Source organism: Drosophila elegans, unplaced genomic scaffold, assembly GCF_018152505.1.
Source record: "Drosophila elegans isolate 14027-0461.03 unplaced genomic scaffold, ASM1815250v1 contig_208, whole genome shotgun sequence".
Classification (NCBI taxonomy): Eukaryota; Metazoa; Arthropoda; class Insecta; order Diptera; family Drosophilidae; genus Drosophila; species Drosophila elegans.
Genome location: NW_024545578.1, coordinates 4373487 through 4400565, shown reverse-complemented (window position 1 = coordinate 4400565; position 27079 = coordinate 4373487). Strand labels below are relative to the sequence as shown.

Sequence of the window (27079 nt, the reverse complement as noted above, 5' to 3'; positions counted from 1 at the left end):
GGCAAAAAAGGACTCGGCACTTCGAGATTTCCATCCTTGATTTACTTTGTTCTGCTCCAGTGATGAGAGAAGAGCTTTTCGCGACCATGGTTGCCAGCGATTCGCGACTTAGGCGTCTGTCGCATTGTCCTCATCCCAGGGCTGTCCGTCCGTCCCGCTTATCTGTCCTCGTGTCCAGCTGTTCGCCAGGATTCCCCGCCAAGCCCCGCCCCTCCCCGAATCTGTCGCCGCCGGCAAGGGCTAGTCAGAAATCAGGACCCGGGGGAGCAGACAGGACGCAGAACATGTTTGAGAGACAGGATAAAGGTAGCGCATGCGCTGAAAAAGCTGGAAGAGAAGCTATACTCAAGAGAAATCAGCTGGTGCTGCCAGGACAATAAACTATGATTAGCACTTCAATTTGAAAACAATAAACGAAGAGGGGACCATTGTATCAGTGCCCATTAAAAAGATATAGTTATTACTTAAAAAAATGTATTCTTTAAATCAGAATATGTAACGTTGAGTATTACCTGAAATAATATAACGTTGAGAAATAACACAAATTCTAAAATCAAGTCATTCAAAAATGTACCAAATGAATTATTTGAAATCTTAGGATCTTAAATTGAATTCATTTTAAATTACACTGTGCATCATTTAATATAAGTGGGTAGTATAAATAATAATTGTATTTATTTATAGTCTTCACCAAATCACTCTTTTGTCAAATTTAAGTACCACATTTTCTGGGAATAAACACATTCAATTTTCCCAGAAAATAAGGCCAATTAATCAATCACTTATCACCCAACATAGCCAAAACATTTAAATTCCCATCACTCAATTTTCGTTCAGCTTCAGCTACTTCAATCTTTCCAAAGAGAAAGTGCTTTGAAGAAATCCATTCTCTTTACCTTTTTCTCTTACCGATTAAAAAAGGTAATTGAATTTAGCTGATGGCCAACGAAAAAACACGGCCAAGAGCACGAAGAACAATTTGTCCGACGACGCATTCCGTGGTGCGTTCTCCGTGCTCGATGCTCATTCTCAGATTCACCGATTCTCAATCTCCTTTGGACTCCCAGTTCTCGCTGTGAAACTGAGCATTTTCCGGCGCAGGGCGAAGCGTCTCTGTCAGTTGGCTGTAGACATTTTCCCGGTACGGACGTGCGTTGAGCGGTGGAAATTCTCGAACACATTGCGAACACACGAACCGAATAAAAAGAATAAAAATATCATAATAGTTGCGTTCGTTGTAACACTCGGTTCCTGTGGTTTTTCGGTTTTTGCACTTTGATTTCATTAGCCGGAAAAGCAGGAGCGAGCGGGGATCGGAAAATGTCCACCGGGCAGGGCAAATAATCCGGAGGCAGATGAAGAAGTGCGTAAATTATGACATCGGCATGGCTTAGAAAATAAAAAGAGAGAGCGTTTTGTGTGTGAGTGGTCGTTGTCTCTTCGGCTGGCTCCTTTTAGCCTCAAAAGTGTGTGTGTCCTGATAACATCGCATCGCAGAAAGTAAAATTAGGGCAAAATGCTTGGCGCGAGTGTGTCTGTGTGTGAGTGTGCGTGTGAGTGCCACTCCCACCACTTGACCGCCCTCGCTTAAAGTGCTCAGCTCGTCGTTGTCGCAGCCTAATTAATTCAATGGGCCCACTCTGCTGCACCTAAATTTAGGGCTCCCAAAAAGGGTACCACGTTTTTAAATTCCCATCGAATGTAGGGGCTCCAAAATGGCCAAACAATTCGTAAATTCCCAACAAAGTAGCTTGACATTCTTATTGGGACACAAATATGTTGAAGTCCCAAGGGGGTGAGCTTTATGAGTTATTAAAATCCCTCTGAATTTTTTATAATAATTATATTTCAATAGTTAATTACTTGATATTTTCATTCTTTTGTCCTTGCTTTTACTTAATATTTTTATATTCACCCACAACATATTAATATTGCATTCCTGCATTTACATGTTATTCTTTGAAACAAACAACATTTTCGTTGGGTTAATTATTTTTAAATTGCAAAAACATTTCATACGCAAAAGACCCGCAGAGCAAACGCAAAAATGTATAAATAAATGTTCCGTTTTTCATGGCCACACAAAATGAGCGACAAAAAATCGGCATCGTCGATTGTAGGGCAAAAACCTCCGCAAATAAAACGAAAAAACAACCAAAAATCCCACCAGAGAGAAAAGTGAATCAAGCGATGGAATGAAAAAGTGTTCAAAACTGAGTGACAAGTGCGATTCGGCGGAATCTTTTTTTCGGGTGGCAGACCCTCAGCTAGTTGAAATGTGCGAGAATTTATGATGCATTTAATTAAAACGAATTTCGGATGGTTCGCGATGGGACGACAGCACGGGAAATTTGCTCGCAAATTTGATGGTCAACAAAAAAGGGACTAAAAGGGACCCTTAATGCGTGTAACAACTACGCCTAACACCGTGCTACAAAATTTAATTAATAGCTGGCAATTTAAAAGCCATAAATCAGGATTTAAATTAGATATTTAACTTAATTGAATGCTAAGAATTATAATTAAATACTTCTTCACTTACAAAATATCATTATTTGTTTATTATTTAGTAAACTCTATGTAACTTCTAAGGTACGTGAAAAATCAAGTAATTAAGGAGCATAGATCCTTTGTGTATTCCAAATAAATTTGCATGACGATCCTCGTTGAAGTCATTAAATATATATCTTCACATTAAATGTATATGTATATAGCTTTTAAAGGTAAATGAAAAATCGATTAAATAAGAAGCATAGGAGCTTTGTTTATCGCATCTCCCTTTGCATGACTAACTCAACTCGACTCGTGTTGCGACTTTATTAAAAAATCCTTACCGCCGTCGAAATTTTCTTGTGGTTCTCCGGTTTCCACGCTGCGTGCCTAGTGTAATTTGGCTATGTGTCGACACACAGCCACCTATTAGCCCACCCACCTATTGTTTCCGACCTTTTGGCAAATGCGTGAGTCACATGTCGGCCAACTGTGGGAGTCGTCACCCTGCTATACTTACTATGCCATATATTCCATCTCGACCACTTCACGTCATGTTTCGGCCCACAACAAACATGACGTTTTACGGTTCTTTTATGCTTGCCACATGTCACGACACAGTTAACTGCCGCATAACGCAAAGCAGCTCGTCGCAAAAAAAAAAAAAAAACAGGAAAACCCAAACATAACATAACGCAACTCAACTCAACCCAACTGAACTGAACCGCACCAAACCGCAGCCGACACACGAACATTTGAGGCTGTGACAGGCACAGTTGGCAGCCAGGGGTTAAGAGCCTCTTCCTGGCGAGATCTATGACATGACCGCTCTGGAAAAACATATATTTATATGCACATTGGAATAGCATACCAAAAATATTGCCCAGCCAGGTATGCAATTATGCAAAAAGAGGGGCGTACTTTCGGTCTGGATACGGGCTGTCAATCATGGGGAAATTGAAATTGCTGTCGACAATCGTGAGCTTTTAAGGTTAAAGTTGGGATAACACTAAAGGGACATCAATTGCTGAAAGGCCAGGTGACGTGATGGGTTTGCATTAAATATAGGATTGAGACTGGAAGGCACCCTGTTCCGGAATTATAAAAAAATATTTCATAGTTAAGAGTTAGCTTCCAAATAAAAGAGTTATACATTTATAACTTCGGGTGGTATGGTGGTATCATCTTATAAAAATATATTTAATACGCATTTGAAGTATTTTAATGCAATATATGTTTTTATTATTGGAGGTGCCAAAATAAAGGTTTTAAAAACGCCTTAAACGGTATCCAAAAGTGACGTAAAAAAATAAATATTTCATAGCTATTTCATAGTTCCAAAAACCAATCAAATCTTAAATGATTTAAATTCTTACTTATAGATATGCAACATTTTACGACAAACTTTTAGTAGCTTAAGAAATTTTGTTATTTCCTCCTATAAAAGCAGCATACACTTGAGGCATTAAATATACCCAATATCGTCTCGATACCAGGTACTTAATAAAAAGGATAACCCTCAGGTGCTCGAGGGCTTTTGGCAAGGACAGACAACTTTCCGGGGTTGACTCTTTTATTGCCGTCACTTGAGCCAATATTTGCACATTTCAACAATGTTGCCATTTTTTCCACATGGGCGTTACCCTATCTAAGCCACCTCCACCCAGTCAAACCCAAACCCAAGCCCAAACCACCCACCAAATCCTCCCGTTCAGTCATGCATGCTTAAATGTAATGAAATATCCTGTTCCGTCTCCAGCCCCATCCATCGTCAGTCTGGTCCTGGTCGCATAAAAAGGCTCAATTCAATTTTTCCACGCCCCCAGCCGCGAGTGCCCCCGCCTCCGACGATTCGGTCTGCTGCCAATTCAAGTTTCCATTTTCATTAGAGAGTCCAGACCCCGGAGGTCCTTCAGGTCCTTCAGTCCACAGTCCTTCAGGTGCTCACATGCTCGTGCTTTCTCTCCGCTCGCTCTACACAATGCTCAACTCGTTGAGCTTTGTTGGAGTTAACCAAGTGGGAGAGGGTCCTTCATCAAGGGGGGAGCCAAAGGATGTGGGTGCTCGGTGCTCAGTGTTCGGTGCTCGGAGCTCGATGCATATAATTAAGTCATCCGGTGGGCGGGGCACTAGCCATGCATCATGCATGCTCGGAAATGCTGCAGAAAGTTGAGCAAATTATGATGTAGCGAACTAGTTGCAGCAGCCCTCATGGTTTGATAAATAAATTATTTGATTTAATTATCCAAGCCCTGCTGTAGAATTTTTATGCTATCCTGTGCCACGTTCTCGAATCTCAGGTTTCCGTATTTTATTTCTCTGTATTTTAATCCTGGAAAAGGCTCTCAATTTTTTCCTTTCTTGCTCCTGGCCTTTTTGTAAATTTTAATGAAGCTGGGCTTAAGTTTCCTATTCTTTGCCATTATTCCAATTAATGGCTTCTGCTTTCAGCCCACTTGAATGTTTTTTTTTCATCTAAGATATTTATAGAGACTTTGCTGGTTTGTTAAGGTGGCGGGTATTTATCATTATATTTATTTTTAGTAGTTCAAAAGTTGTTTAAGTTATATATTTTTGGTAAGCCAGATTTTATAAAATTCTGTGATTTGATTGTTATTTAAAATGTTATAATTTAAAAAATAATGTGATTATCTAATGTTACTTTATTGAATAGGCCATAAAGTTTTTTTTTAATCCTTAAATTATATTTACATCTATTTTTGGTGTACCTACTTACTTAAAATAAAATGAAAATTTAAAAAACAATATAAGTAAAGAAGGTCACAACATTAAATTGTCCACAAAAATTTTTAAATTATGAAAAATTACTCAAATTTATTTTCCAGGTATTAAAATTCTACTCTGTGATTTGATTGTTATTTATATTATTAAATTTAAAAAATAACCAAAATATTAATCGTATCAAAGTTCACCTTAAAGATATTTAAAACACAAAGTGTTATTTGCAATTTCAAATATTCCAGTGTTATATCGAGTAAAAACTATATACCGCTATCATTTCTTTCTTTCTCTTATCGCCACAGAAAATTTCATACTTTTCAATTCTAAAGGTATCTCGTTTAGTTTGCCATCTTTTCTGGATCTTCTACATTTTCTTGATCTTTTTCATTTTCATTTTCCTTTTTTTTCATTTTCATTTCATGTCGCAATGGTCTTTTGAGCCTCTGCGCAATCTTTCATTCGTTCGTGCTTCCTTCACTTCAATTTCATTTGATGGGCCACAAGATATCCCTACCCGATTTGTGGCCGTGCCGGCGTTTCAATCGCCTTCCACCCATTTTGCGCTGCAACTTTTTCCACGTGTAATGTGAGAGGCCCGTATAAACCGTACAAATGTTGACCAATTCCTTGCACTTGCCTGCACTCAGACCCCAGAACCCAAACCAGTTAGGCGGTTGCTTTTGCCTAACTTTTCCGCTGCCATTGCTCTTGGCTTGGTCTTGGTCTTGTTCTTTTGTTATTCTTGGCTGCGCACTTGAGTTGTTCGGCTCGCCCTTTATATTGTCCGCCCCTCCGACTTTGGACCTCAGCCCCATTTGGGCCCCGACACGTGAACGTGAGCAAGTGGCCCGCCCGAGCGCCCCTGGCTTCCTCCCCGGGCACGCGATGCACTAGGCCAAGATACCCCAGCCCGAGCATCTCATTTTTTGCCTTCTTTACCCGTTTTTTGTACCCGCCAACAGCTGCAACTGTTGTCAATTTTTGTATCCCTTACTGGGTGATTGCAGGGGTATATTGAGCTTTTGATCATTTATAACCGCTAGTTAACACCGCGAACTCTTTAGCATAACTCTATCTTATATAACGTTTCATTAAACAATAATTCATTTACACAAAAACTAAATTGTATTTTGATTTACTTTAAAGTTTAAGCCGCATGTTAAAACCGGAAGTTTTTCAGCGTATAAAATATATAGGTTTTAAAAATATTTCAATAACACCTTCCTTAACATTAGAAGAATTCTCTTAAATCTTTAATATCATAGCTGAACAAAATCCGTTAAAGTTGTTTTCAAGTATTAAAACTTATTTTTGTACAAGATAACCAACAAGTCTACACTCTCTACAAGAGCATTTCGTCTTGCTTTGTTGTGCACAATAGAAAGAAAAAAGTTTTGGAGGCCAGGGAAAATAATTTTCATGCTCATGGACGGCGACGAAGTCGGCACTCGAGGGCATTTTTTATGAGATGCCTGGGCAGAGATGTGTAGACGAGAGTTAGAGCCCAGCCTGGTTAACTTTGCGATTTGATGAATAATTTAATGGAAAAACACATGTTTCTGGCTGGAATTCGCCAGCAAGGCAAACAAATCGGTCGTTGAAATTGTCTGACATGAAATTGCCTATTTCCGGCTCAGTCTGTCTGCCGAGGAAGTTGTCATGGGAATGGGATGAAGGTAACCAAAAAGTTGCCGGATAACCAAATTGAAAGAGCTTTTGCTCCTACGTTTCGAGGCAACTGAGACAACAATCAGCAAAAAATATGCGTATTCTTAGTTTCAAATTGCATGCGATAAACATCACGCTTAAACCTCCAATTTGGATAAACTTAATTAGCTTAGTATCGGAGTTTGGAAGTTTGGAAGCTAAGCGCTATCAAGTAGGCAATATAAATCGTTAATGAATGAAACTGAGAACCTTTTCTGGTCACCAGGCAACGACGGAATCTAAACAAAATATTTTAATTAATTTTTCACAATCATAAAGTCAGACTTGAAGAGGAAATTAATTGAATTTATGGCCTTGAGACCGGGTCAAAAACAAAAAAGAGGCCCAAAAGGAAATGCGGCCGGCCTGTGGCATTAAATTGAAATATGAACATGAAAGCTTTTCCATTCATCAACAGGCCACGACGACCTTAAACATTAACACATTCACACGCCATGTTTTATGTATAAACGCCCCCTATATATCTACTATATAGTATTTATCAAAACAAGTGAAGGGGGGTGGGTAGGGATGAAGGGGAAGACGTAAAAAAAACAGAACGTGTCGGGGTCACCAACTTATCTTCATCTGGGAGGAATGGAAAGGAAAAGCGAACCAACCCTCGTTTGTCTGCCATTGACGGCCCTTTGGTCCTCCGCTTCTCCCTATTTTTCCTGCCATTTTTGGACTTGGGCCAGACAACGATAATTTAGGGCACACGTAGTGGGCTCACTTTAGCAGATAGCCAGAAAGTCCCTTCCCCACTGATTTCCTTCTCGCGGAAGTCCTTTCTTCGCCCGCCCAGGAACATTAGGGATAATCATTACGATGATAAGCACGAACGATTTGATTTCTCCCGTTTACGAGGCCGTTGTCATCGACAGTTTCGTTTGGTTTGGTTTTGGTTTTGGTTGGGTTGGGAAAGATCGGAAATACCAGGCTTATGTCTTTGTCTTTGTTGGCAACTGTTTGTTTGGCCTGGCTTTTGTTTCGATAAGTGACTCAAGTGGCTTTTGTAGCTTTATTTTTATGGCGTACTTTTCGGTGGTCTCTAAAATAGTTCACAGCTCATTCCGTTTATTATTATTTCAGTTTAGCGAAGCACCGAAACTTTAGCCTTAATTCTACTTTATGGTAGTTTTCGCAGTTTTCAATTAGAAACTTGTTAAATGCATTTGGTCTTTGTGGTCGCCTAAGTTGGCCAAAAAATAATGCTCATTATGTTTCGGCTTTGCCATTGTTAATCCACTGAAATTCCACTTCCTGCCCCCATACCACTTTATCCAGTGCACAAATGTGTTTTGGTTGAGCTTTTAAAAAGTTTCCGCTTCCCGTTTTATATATTTCTCATTCTTTGTGCACTCATTCTTGGCACTTTATTCACAATTCGTTTTTTGCGTGAACTTTGGCGATGACCTAGTTTCCTCCCTTAACTCCCACAGTTGTTTTTTTACACTTTTTGGTTTCATTCGCTGTATACTCAGACAACACGGCGTATGAGTAATGTGCCAAAGTTAAGGAACCATTTGGAAACGCTCGTCTGTATTTGTGCGGGATGGAAACTAACAAGCAAATTTGCTTTTAATTTCGAAAAGCCAAAGCCGAAAATCCGCAGACTTCATAGAACATTTCAAATTCATGAACACAAATATTTGTCAAGCGAAAAGAGAGTAATTGGGCGGGGCGCACACTTAATGACAAAGTAAGTCAAAATGTAGCGACAACATTTGCCCATACATCATGGGATGAAACGGGGATGCGATTGGGACTCCAAGGATGGCAGGGGAAAACGGAAGCGGTTTAAGGACTTTGCTAACAAATGGCATCATCACTTTCACTTGCCAGGCTGCAGCAGACGAACAGTGCGGTTAGCAACTATAAGTCAGCGTCACTTTAGTCCAGATATAAAGTTGGTTAAGCTCTAAATTGGAGAACAATAGAGACGTTTCTAGAGAGGAAATGTTTCTAAGCTGTCTTCTCACCACTTGAAACTAAGATGGATCATTATTAGAATTTTTGTAATATAATTTTAAAATAATATCACTAGTAAGCTACCAAATGTGTAAAAACTAAAAGTATAAAGAAGATTAAACGATTGTCTCTTTTGATAAACGACATTCAATTCTTATCGATCATTTTAAATATATTTTTGAAAAATTGTTTTAAAAGTCAATAGTGAACTCGTATGAATAATAAGTAATTTTGTTTTATTATAAACCAAGTGTTAGTGCTGGCAAGCAATCAATATACACAAAATCGATTGAAATTGGTAGTTCAATAAAAAATCGATATAATCGATACATATAGCGCTTACTAAGTTTAAAGCTTTTATACAAGTCAATGTGAAAGTAAGCAGATTTTAAAGACTGCGATACTGATGTTTTATGTTTTTAAGTACAAACATGATCCGTAATGTGCCACCAAATTGTTAAAGTTATATAATTATTGGACAGAATGATTGATTATCTCAATTTTCCATAATGTTGCGGATTGTAGTGTAACAACCACCCACACCATCCACCTCTTGGCTCACTTAGGTTAACCCACATTGACAATGAGGCAAACAAGAGACAGACATTGTGGGGGGAAAACAGACATGTTCCCTTTGCCAGGCCATCCTTAAAAATCCGCACGGAGAACTCTTTCATCAGAAGCAGCAGCGGCAGCACTTTTCTGTTTCTTGCCTCGCTTCCATTGTGCCAACAGCAAGCGAGGTCACCCAAAAGTGGCTGGAAAAGCGTGGTGGGGGTGGCATTAACTGCAGCACATTAATGTTATTGTAGGCGTGGGCTTTGCAGGCGACTGACTGACTGACTTTCCACTTTCCCTCTCGTTTTTTTCGCCATGAAGGAAAGGAGCTTTTGTTGTTCGGGCGATTAAAAGTTGTCGTCGTCGTTATAGTTGTTGTTGTTGTTCTTGTTGTTGCTGTCTTCCTTTCGCTTTTGGCCCCATTCGCCTGACATCGTGGCGGTGCTTCCCCCATTTCTGGTTTCACTTCGTTGTTGTTGTGGCTGACCCGCTAACCTCAGGACACACAAACACACATAGAAAAGACGGCTACACAAAGGGAAAATCATAAGAATGGCGGCAATTCATGTATTTTCACCCACTAGTCTTTCATGTATTTAAAATAATTTCATTGAATCCTGAAATATATTATTATTGGTTTTAGTTTAAAGACTAAAAAAAAAAGCGGCCTATTTTCAAGTGTAGCCTTTCTTTTATTTATTTTCACTATTTCCTATATTATTACAAAATACTTAGTTAAGTTTTGATCATTAAATTCAAATTTGTGTTACAATTTAACAACACTAAACTGACTTTTATTAGTTCCTGACTACTTTAAATATATATAATGCCACACAAATCACCAGATTAAGAGATTAACTACGAGATTATAGTATAGTTTAGGTCGCTTAAGAATCATTAAAAAATTAAATAAATCACCTTTTAAGTAACCTGTACTTTAGGTTCAGTAAGTTGTTAAAATTTTGACAACAAAACAAATTTGACCTATTTCTTTTTGGAAAAAAACATCCATTTTCAGGCACAATTAAGGTACTATTTTTTTCTCAGCATAGGAAGCAACACACAACCGCGGCTGTAAAGCTCGCTCGGTAAAAATCGGCCACTTGGCACAGTTTCGTTGCACAATTACGGGGCAATCAATTGCCCAAGCTGTCAATAGTTGCCAATAAATTTATTGAGAGCACGGCAATCGAACTTGGCACAGCGCTGAAATGCCACTTTTGCCGTGGGCGCTGCAGTCCGAGCCAACAAAAAATCAAATAACATAAATAAAAGTAAAAACGTATAGCAATTTTTGTATATATTTTTTTTGTTTTGCCTGCCAGGAAAAAGCCAATGAACTTGGGAACAACTTGAGACGACCACAAGGAGGAGGAGGAGGAGGAGGAGGACCAGGAGGAGGAGAAGCCCCTTGGGCGGTCAAGGAATCATGGGCGACCTGCAGGCCACCATCGAATTCTCCGTCGAGCTGCACAAGTTCTTCAATGTGGATTTGTTTCAGCGCGGGTGAGTTTGTCGCCACGTTTTAAAAGCACTCAAACTCAGTGATGTATTCATCCAAAGAAACGTAAAGTAATAAAGTAAATACCGAGAAAGTTTTATTTGCACGCCATGGAAATTGATGGATTAGCAGGGCAAATGCGTTAGTCAGAGTTGAAGCCCTAAAAGAGACAAGTCAAAGAAAACAAATTGACAGTTTGGACAAATTTCCCCAGACTTTGCTAGGAAAAATATAATAAAATTATTTAATATATAGGTTTAGTGGGTGCTTTTATGTCAGAAAAAAAAACTAATATACAAACAGTTTCCTAACAAATCGCATTTTAATGCTTGAGATAATATCCTGAACATTTTCTTGGCCCAGTTCTTAGAGCATAAAACGAATTGTTCTTGTACTTCTCTTGTTTGCAATAAATTCTTGAGTGCCACATAAAAATAGTCTCATCAACATGTACTGCCTGTTTCCTGTGTTTTAACATTTATGCTGTCGTAAACTTTGAGTTTATTGAAGTTTTTAAATTATAGTTTCTGCAATTAGTACCAGGCAAACGATGATGAGTTGCAGTTCTTAATTATGTGCAAACATTGAAGAAATCCGGGTCAATAGCGACATCGCACACAGAGCTATTGGTACAAAATATTTGAAATAAAATTGTAAATTTTCCACCCACTCACACACAGAGACCTTTGAAGTGTTGGGCAAACAAAATGGGAATGCAGTGCAATAAGCAAATAAAGAGTGCACAACCAATCAACGGCAGAAATGGGAAAAATAGGGGAAAAAGTGGGTGTAGTGACCGAAGCACTTACTAATTGTCAGCCAAGTGTTTATGGGATTTCAATTTGTTGTTGCTGCTCTTGAAGAAAACGAAAAAACGCCGGGCAAACAGCTCGTGTTTTAAAAATACATATAGGAACAAATAACAAAAAACACCAAACGAAGCTCGCATAAAATGTTCGCAAATACACGAATCGTGTGCGAGTGCCAGTTGAATGAAAAGGAAAAAATAAAGCAATGGCTTGGGCTGATTTTTATGTGTTTTTCTCCGATGATTTTCCTTTGTTTGGCTGTCACTGCGAATGAAGCTGCTGACGACCGAGATGTCAGTGGCCGACACTACTACTGGGAACTGAGGATTTCTGATCTTTAAATGTTTTGACAGCAAGTGGATTATGGGGGAAATACGATACCCCATACAGGGAATATATATATTAATCAATATTAAAAGCATTATATTATCTATTATTTAATAGAATAATAAGTTTGTTGTCAAGGGTCTGCAAATTAAAATAGTCTTTAAATATTTTAAAGTAAACATTATTTCTAGTGTGCCAATTGAACACTTTACGCTTACGACCTGTTTCTGACTTTGTAAAAATATATGTTAAAGATATCGTCATATCATTCTTTTATTTCTTAGTAAACAGAATACTTATGTTGTTGTCCATGGTGTGCAAATTAAAGTATTCTTTAAATATTTTTAAAACTTTTTTAAATTCTTAAGCGAAAGCGTATCAAATCGTAGATTGACATTGCGAATACCTTTAAGCACTGGATAAAATATGTTAAGTTAAATGGATTTGTGCAATATTTTTTCCGCCCATTCAACCAGACTCTACCAGGTGCGCTGTGGCCTGCGTGTTTCGCCCCGTTTGCCCGTGCAGGTGGAGACGAGCATTCCGGAAGCGAGCGGAAGCGGCAAACAGAACGGACACGCGAACGGGGGCACCGCCGCCGACCTCCATGCAAATGGCAGCAGCGACAGCGAGCGGGGGGAGCAGTTGTCGCCGGGGGAAGTGCCACGCCTTCACGAGGCGCCCACGGGTGGCAGCTGCACTTCCGCCTCGGTTATCAACGGCAGCGGCGCCTCACGCATCTTCCAGATACTCTACCGCAACGAGGAGGTTCCGCTGCGCGACATCATCCACTTTCGAAGCCATTTGCTAGGTGAGTATATCTAGAAAAATGATTTTTCAAATTTTTAAAATTTTTCTTTCTTAAGAAAATATTTAAAATTGATTATAAAAGGCCTCTCTAGAACGAAAATTTCGTTTTTACTTAGTAAGAATTTCTTAATTTGAATAGCCTTTAAATAAACCACATTTCTTGTTAGAAGGCAAATTTGTTTATTTCAAATTTAAATTTCAATTGAATCTTTAAGAAAAAAAATTATTGAAATAATCCTCATTAAAAAGTTTATTTCGTTTTGCTTAAACATAGTGAAAAACACAAGAGGCTACTTTTTTAAATAAATAAAAATAATATCTAAATTAAAAAACACAATTTATTTAGGAAAAGGTGACTAACCTTTGCCGGCAAAGGAAAAGGTTTTTGTTTTTTTTTTTTAAATCAAAAATTTGTGTTTTTTTAATAGTACGGCCAAGTAGGCTAGAGCATAAATTGCATTTTCTATCACCAGAGCCGCTTGCCAAGAATGCGAAAAGGCATCACGTTCTTCCGCATTGTTGGCATTGCAGTGTTCGTTTTTCATTCAAAAACAACCGTGTCGACAAACATTTCAATCTCTAGCTGGAACTGCCTAAATCAAGTTTTACTTATTCATAACCAGAGTAATCTGAATTTTATTGGCTTCAAAAACAAAGAATTAGAATTGGTAATTGTATTTAAAAAATCAAACAAAACACCAACAATTAGCAAATATTTAACAATAATAAAATTTTTGTAATTTTTATTTTTTGATTCTACGTTTATTTTTTCATTTAAAACACATTAGTTCGCTAAAACAAATTACATACATATATCAAGCACCATTTAAATGCAAAAGATTAAAATAAACTCAGGCCTTTGACCCTTAATATTTATATTTTGACTAAATTAATAAAATAAAATTAATTTAATATAAGCAAAGCAATGCTGAAAATCACTTTCAAAAATGTCTGACAATTAGTTAAGCAATTAAAAAATCGTAAATTAAATTTTAACAGTGTCAAGATAATTTGCCAAGTAGGCTGAGCTAGAAATGTGCACTTTGGCGAGGGCCAAGAATGCCGAGAATTCCCCATTGCCGCATTGGTGGCATTTTAATGGCCAACCGGGCAAAAGGCGACCCAGAGCGGGTAACCAGACACCAAATCACTCGCCCAGTCAGCGGGCAGCGAAACTTTCAGAGCCGAAATGAGTTTATTGTTCGATTGTTCGAAATATAAATCAAATTGTCAGGGACCGAACAAAGTTCTTGCTCTCTTCTGGCCAGTAAAAAAAACTTTAGAGCTTTGGGGAATGGATGGAATGCTGAATGGAATCAGGAGTGGAGTGGAGTTGATGACCACACGGGACAGATGCCGAAGACGTGGACACAAAGTTCAGATTGGAAATTTTCACCTAATTGCATTTATTGCTGACTGCAGCTAAAAGGATTTTTGCTGCCCTGGCTGCAATGCAATTACGGCAAGTTGGGAACTCCTTTTTGGAAACTCTTTGCCAAGCAAACTAAAAACTTGGCCCGCACATTGACCCAGTTTTTTTATTAACAAAAACCCAAGACGTTTCACACAAGACAGAAGGCCAAGTATATGGTGGAATTTAAAGAAAACAATTTCGGAAAGAATCTTGCTAGATGTTCGAACTAAAAGTGACCTAAAAAAGATAAAAAGAAATTTTATTGTTATACAAAAAAATATGATTTTATAAAACAAAACATTACTTTACATTAAAATTTATTTTCCATTTTATTTTAATTTAAATTAAAGGTAACCTTCAAATGATGGATAGAAATTTGTGGTTATAAAAAATACAATTATAAGAAATATATTAAAACCAAAAATTATTTTCTAGCAACTATAAATATTTACAAAACATTAAACAATATTATCTAAATAAATCAGACTTCAAATTGAATATTTTACAGGGTAAAAAAAAACACAAATTATATAAATTTATAATAAAATTTTATAAGGCATATAAAAATCTTATGCAAACATATTCAGTCAAATATGATATCTTTCATAAACGTTTATAAAACCATCTTATTATATTTAAAAATATTCTGTACACACGGTAAACACGCCATAAAAAGCATCATAAACATTTAAGATGGCAAAAAAACAAAGGCGAGGTAAAAAGCAAATTGAAAGTTAATTTTCACAACAACACGAGGTGGAGAATGAGATGCTGGCGAAATGCAGAAAACCCCAGGAAAATATGTACACACGCGCCGGCAAGAAATGGAAATACTGGATATAAATATAAAGAGATATTTTTATTCGAATATTTATGGGTATTGTGTAAAGAAATAAAAGAGCTCAAGGTGCTGGAAAATACGCTCTCGGAAAAGTGCGAGAATTATGAGCACTTGATGGACGCCTAAAACCCTCGATGTTGTTGGCTATTGCCAAGTCCCTTATTCTTATTGTGTATCCCTTTGTTTTCTTTTTTTTTGGTTTTCTCGCCTTCGCATCCTTCAACAACAATGGAAACATCACCCACTTGGCTGCTGAGTAAAGTGATTAATTCATTTGGACAAGTTTCCCCAAGCATGTGTGTGCGGTGGCGGGAAATGTATATAGAAAAAGCCGCAAACAAAAGTAACTTTTCAGTTGACAGCTCTCAGTCTGTTGTTGATGTCTCGCATGTGTGTGATTGTACGGGTTTTCCCTTTCCGCCCACTTTCCCACATTTTCCGCCTTTTCCTAACTGTGCAATTTATCTTTCGCACACGCTGAATACTCGTATAGTTCGCAGAGTGGGTTACTGCACCGCAGACAATAAAATAAACTGTGTCGAGCAGCGGAGGAGACCCTTGTGAAATCCTCAGCTCGCCGTTTAAATTATTCCAGCCAAAAGCAATTGTCACCATGGACCACATGGCGGATGAGTGATGAGTGATGCGGCGGACCCAAGCAAATCTCAACAAGCAAAAGAGAAGCCTGTGGCCTCTCATGCTCTGATCCTTTTTTTTATTACCTTCTGCAATGGATAAATCCTTCTTTTATGAAAACAAATGAATTTTATGACCCCCATGCACACACACACACACACACGCACACAGATGAATCCTAAGTAGCTGCCCCATAAACCACCATCGACATGTGGAGCAAATTGAATTTGATTAACATTTTCAGCTCGGAAACGAGACGGGTGGGCATTATGAAGCTTTAGAAAGCCATAGGTAGAAAGGGAAAAACATTGGTAAACTCTGATGGTTATTGTTATGGAGTGGCAGGTGGAATAATCGCTGGTATTGATGAAATACCTAAAATGTGGGCGGCACCGATTAGGTTCAGCTCACTTGTTGAATATGCAATAAGTAAATCAGCATCCAGAAGGCCAGATAAATCTTTGTAGTTCTTATAAGCACCCATTTTTAAAGAGCTACTTACGAAATTTTACATCAACTTTATGACTTCATAAAAGCAAATTCTCAAACATAAAAAAAAGAGAAACGATTTTTTATGAAATCGCTTTTAAAATGTTTATAGCGAACATAAAGTTAAATATTTTTAGAGCATGCTTTTTATATATTTAATAACAAACTAGAGAGGCATGTTATGACTTTAAATAATATAATATAAAATACATTTGGTGTCATTCAAAGAAAATTGATATTTTATTCATAAAATGTAGCTACTTTAAGTTTAATTTATAAGAATATTTAAGAGGTTTTTTGAAACAACAAGATGATGGGATTGAATTAAAAAAAAATATTTGCAGTTTAAATAAAAAAAAAAAATAAACAGTTTTTTTGTATTTTTAAATGCATGCAATCAGTTACCTTCCTCTTCAGCACTTATTAAATATAGCTTTAACTATCTTAGACGCCTCAAAATATAACAAATTCTCAAAGCCTCAACCTTAATTTGCCCCATATATTTTGTAAGCCAACTTGTAACATAAACATATAAATATTTGATACTTGAACATCTGCTTTGAATGGACAATGAGACCTAATTGATTGAGTTCCCGAACACAAGTGTTCGCAACTAGGACAACATTTTCCTGAGTCATCGACTTGCTTGCTTTCCGGCCAACGATTTGCGGTCTTCGCAGAATTTTGATTTGTCTTTGTCGCATGCACAACTACATGGACATTAACCCATTTCGGTTTGGGGGGTTTAACGGGGGCGGACCTATCCAGTACCACCCACTTGCCTCTATTCCATTCCGAACTAAACGAAAATCAATAGAAAAACAAATAAGCCAAAGACCGAATTGAAATCGACTTCTGGGGGGGTTTTTTGTGGTATGGTATGGAATGGCATGGTATGGTATGGTATGTTTGCATGCTGGATTTTCTGCCGCATTTATCCCGGGAATTTGCAGTTCACTCAACCTCAAGACGGATATTCATTCTTGTTCTCCTCCCCCCTTTTTTTTTTTGCAGTTGACAGTCGTCACCTGAAGGAGTCCATTGAACGGGCCGAGTTTTCGCTGCAGTTGGAGCTCTGGTTTGGCGAGCAGAACGGCTCGAGCGGCATGAATGGCAATGGAAATGGGCTGGGCAGTGGGATGGGCAGCTTCGCCGGATCCGGCGGCTCCACATTGACACTGGCCTCCACCAGGAACCTGCAGCTGAACTTCCATCCGGGACGTGGCCTTCATTACCATCTGCCGGTGCTGTTCGACTACTTCCACTTGGCGGCCATCAGTGTGGGCATCCATGCCAGCCTCGTGGCCCTCCATCAGCCGTACATCAAGTGAGTAGTGGAGGTGTGCCTAGATGCACTGAGAAAAAATACACTCCTATATACATATACTGTGATTTGTAGAAAATGGTCATTTTATCTATAGAATTTAGGCACTTAAAGTTTGAATTAGAACTATCTTAACGCACTGTGTTCTTTTCGGAACGATAATGTGATTAATATAATAGAGGCATTTTTAAGCAACAAGCATTTAGGGGTTTAAAAAACATATTATCTTAAAATATCAATATCAAAAAAACAAAAGTACCTGATGATAAGAAAAAAACAAATTCGCTTTAATTATATGCAACCTTTTAATGTATACGATAACTATTAAAAACAGCAGGGTATATTTAATATATTTAAAATTTTAAAATAATATATAACTTTTTGCAAAAACTTTATTGGCTAGTAGATAAATTGACTAGCGAGTAGTTAAAATTTTATAAATGATATAGAAATAATTAAAATCAAAATAATATTTAATCATTCACATAAACACAAGATCTAAAAGAAATTGTGTATTAACTTACAAATTTTCTATTCATGGCTTTTAAATAAATTTGTTCTTACACAATAATTAATATTTTGGAAGTAATAATTAAGACTGGCAGAAACTTTGTAAAATATTTATTACTGGACAGTTAGAAATGTATATATTGTAGAAACATATTTAAAAACAACCAAAATTAAATTTGATCAAGGCACGATATGTAAAAAAAATATGTATATATTTACAGACTAGATTATCAATCGAAGGTTGTTATCTAAAAAGGCTAAAGGCTAGCACTATTTTTGCAGAGTGTAGGCGGTTCAAATGACAGGCATTGCAGCAGATGCAAAGTGAAGATGACAACATGATCTCTAATGTCAACGTTGATATAGTCATATTTTTCACAGTAAATTGAACCCGCTGCGTGGGCGGGGCCGTGGAATGGGGCGGGAAGCGGTGTTGTCGGGGGCGTGGCAGGGCCCCCTATTTTTATCGTGTCTTGTTGCGTGGGGACTGCAGCATCAGCAGGGCAGGGGATGCAGCATCGTAGGCAACTGGCGGCCAGTTACCCGCACAAATCATTTCCAACTCATTAAAATTGCACACAGGCTGCTCCTCCCCCTCATTGCCCTTTATTTAACCCACTGTGCATACAAAATGCAGAGATTACATAAAAAAAAAATGTCGAGGCATAAATTTTAATGACTCTCTCTAGCAATGCAATTGTCCTGCTCCTGCCGGGAAAAGTAGGAGTATAACAAAAAAAAGTACACAACACACAGAAACTTGCACGGTTAACAAGACGGCAGAGGCGTTTCAGTATCCAAAGGGGGCGTGGCTGGATGCTTTGGCGAAGCGCTACAACTTCATACTGCAGAGTCACTTTTTACGCCGTTTGATTCCGCACAAGTTGTTCATACCCTCCATCTCCTTGACGAAAGTTTACCAGTAGTTCTTTAATCTGTTTTGTATTGCCAAAAGTTGTCGGCAATTTTCGAGTGCAAATCCTCAGCTATTTCTCGAAGCCCAATCTCCAGTTGGAGTAGCAATTTGAGGTCCTCATGCGGCGAAATCCTTTGGCACACAAAATAAGAAACAGAATTTGAAATTGACTCAGCTCGCGCGTAGTGCTGTCTCTGTCGTATGAATAAAATATCATCTCATTGGGCTTCGCAATTCCTTGTTGACCTTGGCCCCACCGCCCCAAAAGGTAGATACTTATCCCGATTACAGCCCACCAATCCCAATCCCCGCATCCTTCGTCCTCATGAGCGAAGTCGTAAATTGCCTGATTATCTCGGCAGGCTGAGGTCCAATCATGCTTAAAGTCGGATTCTCGGTGGATAAACTTTAAGGTGTCCGGGATTAAATCTTTTCAGGAAGATTTTCTTGCGTTTTTCCAATGAAAACTTTTCACGTTTACGGGCATGGAATAATAAAACATCCCCTCTTCTTTTAGTCACCTTTCTTCAAGAGTTCCCTTATAAAGTTTAATAGTTAAAATGCCCTTTATTATTACATTTGTTAAGGATTTTTGGCCTGCAATTATCAAACATTTTTTTAGTGCATTTGTTTTAGTTTTTATTTGGATTCCATTTAAGGCAAACTAAAAAAAATTCTAATTCTATTCTTATTTAAGTTAGTTTTTAATAATTATATAATGCATTCATGTATATTTAAGATTTACTAGCTTAGACATTTTTTCTATGAATTAAATAAATATCTTTGTTGGTTAGTTTTTTTACAAAAAAATTGTAGCAAAAGACACCTATGTTTTTAAATTGCTTAACAAAATTTTTAATTGTTGTGCTCAACAATTTTGCATTAATTTGATATATGGTTTGAAGACGCTGATTATTAGTAATCTTTTCATCACCTCAGAAAATGTAGACACCACACACTCCATTTTTTTCTTGCAGTTTTAAGTCAACCATTTATCGTTTTCTATAACCTGCGATTCATTTATCTCATTTTTTGCGCTCCAACGATAACGAAATAAACCCAAATATATAATCCCTATCAAAATCACTTAATAATGGATCAAACTTGACACTGAAAACTGGTTGCGGTTGCAGGAAAAGCATGTTCTCGTATATGAAATTCTGGTAAGATCGCCCATGATAACTCCATATAACTCTTCGTAAAATCCGTAAAACTGTGTAAATTCCGTACTCCACTTAGTGTAGTTGCTGTGGCCAGGATAGCCTGCTCTATGTATCTGTATCTATATCTGTATCCGTCCGTCTGCGATTTCATCTCCTTTCATTATGTGTATTTTTAAATGGTAGATTTATGAACATGGCTGTCTTTTTATCTATTAAAAAAAAATTAAAATCTCTCTCTTTTTCAGCGCCCCGCGCAGTTCGAAACCTTGGAGTGCGGGAAAGTTGAGCTGCAGGGGGAACACCTCGCCGGGACCCTTGGAAGCGGTGTTCTTTGGACCCCAGATAGGTGGCACCACCAAGTGCAGTGGTGGTCCCGCCGGCAGACTCCTCCAATCGCGGGCAATTCATCGCGAGATTTGCTGTTTGCTACTGGGCGCCATTGAGCAGCTGAAGGCCACTCTGAACGAGTTCAGTACAGTGTTACCTCCGAGCATAAACTCGCAGATTGGCTCGCCTCCCCTGAGGGAAAATGACACGGGGGAGAGGCTGCAACTGCTCCTGGAGCAGGCCAAGCAACTGGAGGCGGAGGAGGACTTTGCCATAAGGGCCAATTCGGACATAGCCCAACTGTGTGCGGAGAGCATTTTCTGGTGGCGTCGTGTGCTCCTGGCCTCCAGATCCTCCACAGCGGTGCACACTCTCCTGGCCCGGAAGCATCATATACTCAGGGTACGTCGCTTTGCCGAGGGCTTCTTTGTGCTGGAGCAACCGCGTCATGCGGCAGCGGCAGCGGCGACGGCGACGGCAACTGGTGGTGGTCAGCAGGATCATCAGGGATCAGCCTCGTTGGGTCAGGGCTGCCAGGGATATGTGGCCATAGCGGAGCTGGCCAGGAGGAGTCGCTATCTGCAGTCCCTGCCGCCGCTTCCCGTGCACTGCACACCCATCGATGGCGATGCCTCCTCCTTGCCCTTGATCTTCGAGGATCGCTATGTGACCCCGGGCAGTGGTTATGTCCGTCGCCGATCTGGCAGTGATCCGCAGCTGGATGAGACCATAACAGCAGTGTCTGGTGCTGGAGGTGGTGGTCAGAAGAAGAAGGTGGACAAGACGCACTCGAGCAGCAGCTTGAATGGCATTAAGGACTGCTTGGCCTGCCACTTTGACTACGACTATCCGCAGATTACCAATGGCTCGGGACCGGCTCATCCGCATGCCAAGTGTGTGATCACGCCGCGCTTTGCCCTGGGCGGTGAGGTGCTCCAGGCCAGTCTGACCATTGCGCCCAGCAAGGAACCCCTTGCCACGCCTGCACCCGCACTGCGTCACAACTTGTCCAGGCATTCGGTCACCGGTTTGCTGGAGGATCTCGATCTGGATGCCAGTGTGCCGGCGCGACATAGTAAGTCCCTGGATCAGCTAGATGGTTGCGAGGCTTTGATCACCAGCTCGACTACAACGAGTAATAACCATACTCTGCCGCGACTCCAGGCGGATGATCTGATGCGGAACATTTGCGAGTTCCGCCAGCGATATGGCAAATTCGATTACCTGCATGAGATCAAGTTGCTGAATCCGCCAAAGCCACAGCAACAGGTGGTCCAGCAGACGGCGCAGGATAAGCCCTGCACCAATGGCTACAATTCTCTGCCCAAGTCGATGGTGCCGCCGAGGAACTCGTATCCACCGCCGCCGCCCAGTCAGCATACCACCATGCCGAGGAGCAGCTCCTCGCAGATTCCACGTGCCGTGGAGATTGCTCGGGTGCGAGTGTCCGACATCAAGGAGATGCTGCGACAGGGTCAGTTGAGAAAGGAGTCGAGTAGTTCCGAGAGCGACATGGTGCAGAAGCTGCAGATGCTCAGCTCCACAAGTGTGCCCTTTCGTCTGGAGGGTGCCGGCAATGGAACGAGCAACAACAACACCACCAGCAGTGATCCCAACACCAGTGGCTTCAGTGAATCCCTACCCAATCTAGCTCCGCCGCCGGAATTCGATTCCGATCCGCAATTGAGACGTCAGCGGAGCAACTCCACCTCGTCGTTGAGCGAGGAGAGTGGCTGGGTGAGCAGCCGGAGGAGCTCGCTGGCCATCTCCAGTCCGGATACCATCACCAGTACGGGTCTGACCAATCGACAACGGCACACGCAACTCAATCTGGGCATGGGCATGGCCATGGAGACGCGCCTGAATGGTGAGCAATTGCGTTTGCGCCTCCAAAAGGTCCTGGAACAGCAGCAACTCCAGCAGCAGCAGCAGCATCCTCACAAGACCCGGAAGAGGCAGGCAGCCGGATCCTCCAGTCAAAGTCGTACACCCGCTCGCCAGCAAACGGATGTGCACAAGAAGATCTCATCGGTGACGGTCAGTGTTAAGCGGGAGCGGTCCCGCTTCCAGTTGGACAGACTGCGTCACCTGCCCAACGGCGAGTCCACGGAGGTGGAGGAGATGGAGCCACCGCCGCGTAGGAATCGCCACAAGACTGCCGCCTCGGCCGAGAAATCCAAATCGGATTTCGATATAGCCAGTTTGAAGGGCATGCAGCCATTGGATGCTGTGTGCCTGCCACCTCCTCAGCAGTTTCAGGATCAGGAGCTGGATCAGGAGCAGGAGCAGGATGAGCAGGCTCCGCCGCCGCCCGATGAGTTCCGTGATCCGCCACCAGAACCAGCGCCCACAGCTCCAGCTCCTGCTCCTGCTCCTGCGGGAAAAGCTGGAAAATTGGTCACCTGTCATCTGGCACCACCACCGCCGCCGCTGAAGGAACGCCAGCCAGTGGGAGCCATCGACAATCCCGTGTACCACATCTATGAGTCACTGCGTCCCATCTCCACGCCGGCCATTTTCAGCAATAAGCCCGTACTGAAATCTCATAGTCTGGCGGAGCTAAAAAGGCCACAGAATCTGCCAAATCCCCTGAACCACCAATGCAAATCGCATGCCCTCAATGGCAACGATGTGGACCACGAACAGGACGAGAACAAGGAGAACTCCAATGGCCAGGTGAGAGGATCCGCCAAGCAGGGACATGCTTCGAATACCCTCGCCAAGCACAAACGAAAGGGGCATGTTCCATCCACTGCCATCCAGGAGGCTCCTCCCAGCATTTCCCTTCTGGAATTCGAGAAGTACCGCGAGGAGTTCCGCAAGCAGATCAAATACCAGGGCAGCATATACTCCGACTACGTGCAGCTGGCCTCGGAACTGCCCTACTTCTACATCAGCGACGAGTACCGTGCGTTCTCGCCCAACGGCATGCACCTGGTCATCTGCGTCCACGGATTGGATGGCAATTCGGCGGATCTGCGACTGGTACGCACCTATCTGGAACTGGGACTGCCCGGTGTGAATCTCGAGTTTCTCATGTCCGAGAGGAATCAGGGCGACACCTTCTCCGACTTCGACACCATGACTGATCGGTAAGCTGAATGATATTTGTTTTATACCTTTCTCAAAGTTTAACAATATCTTAAAAATATGAAACATTTTAAAAAATATTATTGGGTGATTTAATCTGTTTATATTGATCAGAGTTCTGCCTAATGAATTACATTTCATTATTAATAAAGCAAAGTAATGCTAGTGAAATTAGTATTCACTATCATTCAAATTATAAATAAATTATTTCAATGTGTAAATTTAAAAAATAAATGTAATGATGGAGAAGAAAATCATTATAAAAAAAAAGAAAAAACAATTCAAATAATTCAAAATAGTTATGCTAACGACAAAACAATTCATTGATTTTTTTTAAATTTTATTTCATTAATTGCAAATCAAATTCAATCAAAAACTTTTAATTATTTTAGATAAAAGTTGTGCTGGTGATTATATTTTAGATAAAAGTTGTACTGGTGATTATTTTTTTGTCATTAAAATTCCAATAGTGATGAAATTTGTATAATTAAATCAATAAAATATAAATAACGTATTTAATATTTAATCAATACCTAGTATCTGAATTAGACAATGCTTAACTCTTCTTTCTCCTCTAATATTTTGTATTGTTTTAACTGTATGTCACTTAGGCTGGTAACCGAGATACTCTACCATATCGATAGCTGCGCCTTGAACCCCGCTCGAATCTCATTTGTGGCCCATTCCTTGGGCACGATCATAGTGAGGAGTGCGTTGGCCAGGCCCCAGATGAGACCCCTGCTCCCGCGGCTGCACACCTTCCTCTCGCTGTCGGGACCTCATCTGGGCACTCTCTACAACACCAGTGGATTGGTCAACATGGGTAAGTCTATATAAGCTAAAAACAATACTGAAATTACTCACAGTGTATTTCTTTGGACCGTAGGAATGTGGTTCATGCAAAAGTGGAAAAAGTCCGGATCTCTGCTGCAGCTTTGCATGCGTGACACCACCGACATGCGGAATTGTTTCCTCTACAGGCTGAGCCAAAGGAGCACCCTGCATCATTTCAAGAACATCCTGCTTTGCGGTTCTAGCCAGGATCGCTATGTTCCAGCGCATTCGGCCCGATTGGAACTGTGCAAGGCGGCCATGAGGGATAGCTCTTCGTTGGGCACCATTTACAGGTGATTATGGCAGCAGTAACTTTTTAAAAACTCTCTACACACAAACCAAAAGTGGATTAGTAGAAATAAATAAATAACTATTAAATATAAAATTTTATATTTGTAAATATTTTTGGAACTGATTATAATATCTGAAAATTAAATTTGAATTTAAAATGCATTTAAATCAAAAAGAAATTATTTCAAATCTAATCTTTTCCACATGCAATTTAACTTGCATTGTATTGATTATTATGATTTAATATTGAGTTTAAATATTTAATATATAAATTCAATATTATATAGTCAATAGTCAGATATTTAATTTTACTATGCCATTTTTCTATCCGCCTACGTTATTCTTTTACCAATGTATAATCATATTTTTTCCAGAGAAATGGTGCACAATATAATCGCTCCGATTTTGGCCAGGCCGGAACTGACTTTAGCCCGGTTTGATGTCCATCATGCCCTGCCTCATACGGCCAACACTTTAATTGGTCGTGCGGCTCACATTGCAGTCCTGGATTCGGAGTTATTTATCGAGAAATTCATGCTGATCGCGGGACTCAAGTACTTTAGTTAACCAGATCGCTGAACCATCTGTCTGGCAGAAGGAACCAAACAAAACTGCTGGCTTTCTAAGGGTCTTTAGTTGAGTCCCAATGAGTTGGTCCAGTACAGTACCTAGTTAAAAAATTTATTATAAAAGAAAGACATGGATTTTCTTATGAAATTAAAACTACAGGTCGTTATGAAATAAGTAAAATATATTTAAATGATTGGTTTTTATAAAGAAATTAGGACTCTATTACTGAAATTATAGTTCTTCATTAATTAAACTTTTTTTTTGTATTTTACGTTTAAATGTAAATATTCTAAATTATGTTGTACTTCAGACATACAGTTTTATTAACTTGAGCCTCTTTAACGTGTACTGTAATTCTTTTAAATATAAAAACTACTGAAAAACACAGGGTACTCATAAATCGAATACAAAACAAGAACCAGAAACATCAGATCAGCCAACTGATTCCAATTGATCTGCGATTGGAACAAGGAATTTATTGAAACAAATCGTTAGACTTGAATTTTTTACAAATGCAACTCTTTTGTAGCGAATTGATATTCACACTCACATACGAAAAAATCAAAAAACCAAAGGATGTTTAATCAAAAAAACTATAACCAAAACCAAAGGCAGCATAACTGTTGAAAACATGTTAACGATAATTACATTTTTTAGCTGTAAGAGTTGAACGCATACAAAGCAAACAAAAACAGAAGCCAAAGACATCATAAGTAGTGTTAAATTCGAGTTCAAATCTATATACGAAACTTTTTCGAAACGGTTGAATTGAATTGCAAACGGAAAGTGAACGAAAACAAGAACGATCATGTTAAGTATACGTAAACTATCGATAGTAGTTGAGCACGGGCAAGGCAAGGTTGCATTTTGATGAAAGTAGCGAAATAGTATTAGCAATTTTTAAGACTAATCAAACACAAACAGAGACAAAATGGTTTTTTCCAAATCTTTTTACTGCTAGACAAGAGAACAAATTTAGAAGAACTAGAGGTAGAGTAGAGGTAGCGTTGAATTAGTCGAGTTGTTGGTAGCTGAGTGCATTATTGAAGCGCGTCAATTAAGTAAAAAGATCGACGACGAAGAGGTTTGCTTGCAGATTTAGATTTTTCATTGGGAACAAGATCGATAGCGTAGCGCATGTAAAGCAGTTAGGACGAAAAAAAATTGAAAACTCGTAGTCTAGTCCTAGCCATAACTCTATGTTTTCTGAGCTTTTTCCAATCGCTGTTGTGAACTACTAATATTTGTGACCCTACCAGAATTGCATTCTTCATATGTGTATAACCGTCCTAAATGTAACTACTTTATCAACTTGCTAAAGCGAAAACTAAATGTGTAACTGGTTTTTAAAATGTTTGTGTGCATCCCAAACTTGAATGTGTGTTGAAACGTTTCGACGATTTTACTAAATGTATTCCATCAAAATTTACCGAATTCCCCTCAGTTGCAGTTTAAAATGTTTTCTTTTTGAATAAAATATGCTAAAATTCAATTTTAGTGGAACATACTCACAGCATTCTTTTATTTAATGGGAGTTTACAGCTATTGAACAAAATTATTTTTATTTTTATATTTGTAATTTATTTTTAAAAAGTTACAGTTTAAACTAACTTTATTTAGATTTATTCAAATTGTATTATTCAAAAAGAGCTCTCATTATTTATTTGATAAATTTACAAATTCTTGTTGATTTTTTATAGTAAGTTAAGTGTATATTTGGGAAAATGAAAAACTACCTGCACTTTAAGCCAAATCAACT

General features: G+C 39.4%; 1 protein-coding gene across 2 annotated transcripts; it reads left to right on the top strand.

Moving 5' to 3' along the window:
* The first annotated feature begins 1133 nt into the window (after positions 1-1133).
* On the top strand, positions 1134-26827 carry LOC108146241 (protein FAM135B). Of its 2 annotated transcripts, XM_017272174.1 has the most exons (9): positions 1134-1363; positions 10794-10974; positions 12582-12916; positions 17310-17622; positions 20179-20208; positions 20454-23627; positions 24237-24448; positions 24512-24752; positions 25125-26827. In XM_017272174.1, the coding sequence occupies exons 2-9, from the start codon at positions 10898-10900 to the stop codon at positions 25315-25317; spliced, it is 4575 nt and encodes a 1524-aa protein (XP_017127663.1). In that variant the 5' UTR covers positions 1134-1363; positions 10794-10897; the 3' UTR covers positions 25318-26827. The 2 variants fall into 2 exon arrangements, with proteins under 2 accessions (XP_017127663.1, XP_017127664.1); XM_017272175.1 differs by lacking the exon at positions 20179-20208.
* Positions 26828-27079: the final 252 nt, after the last annotated feature.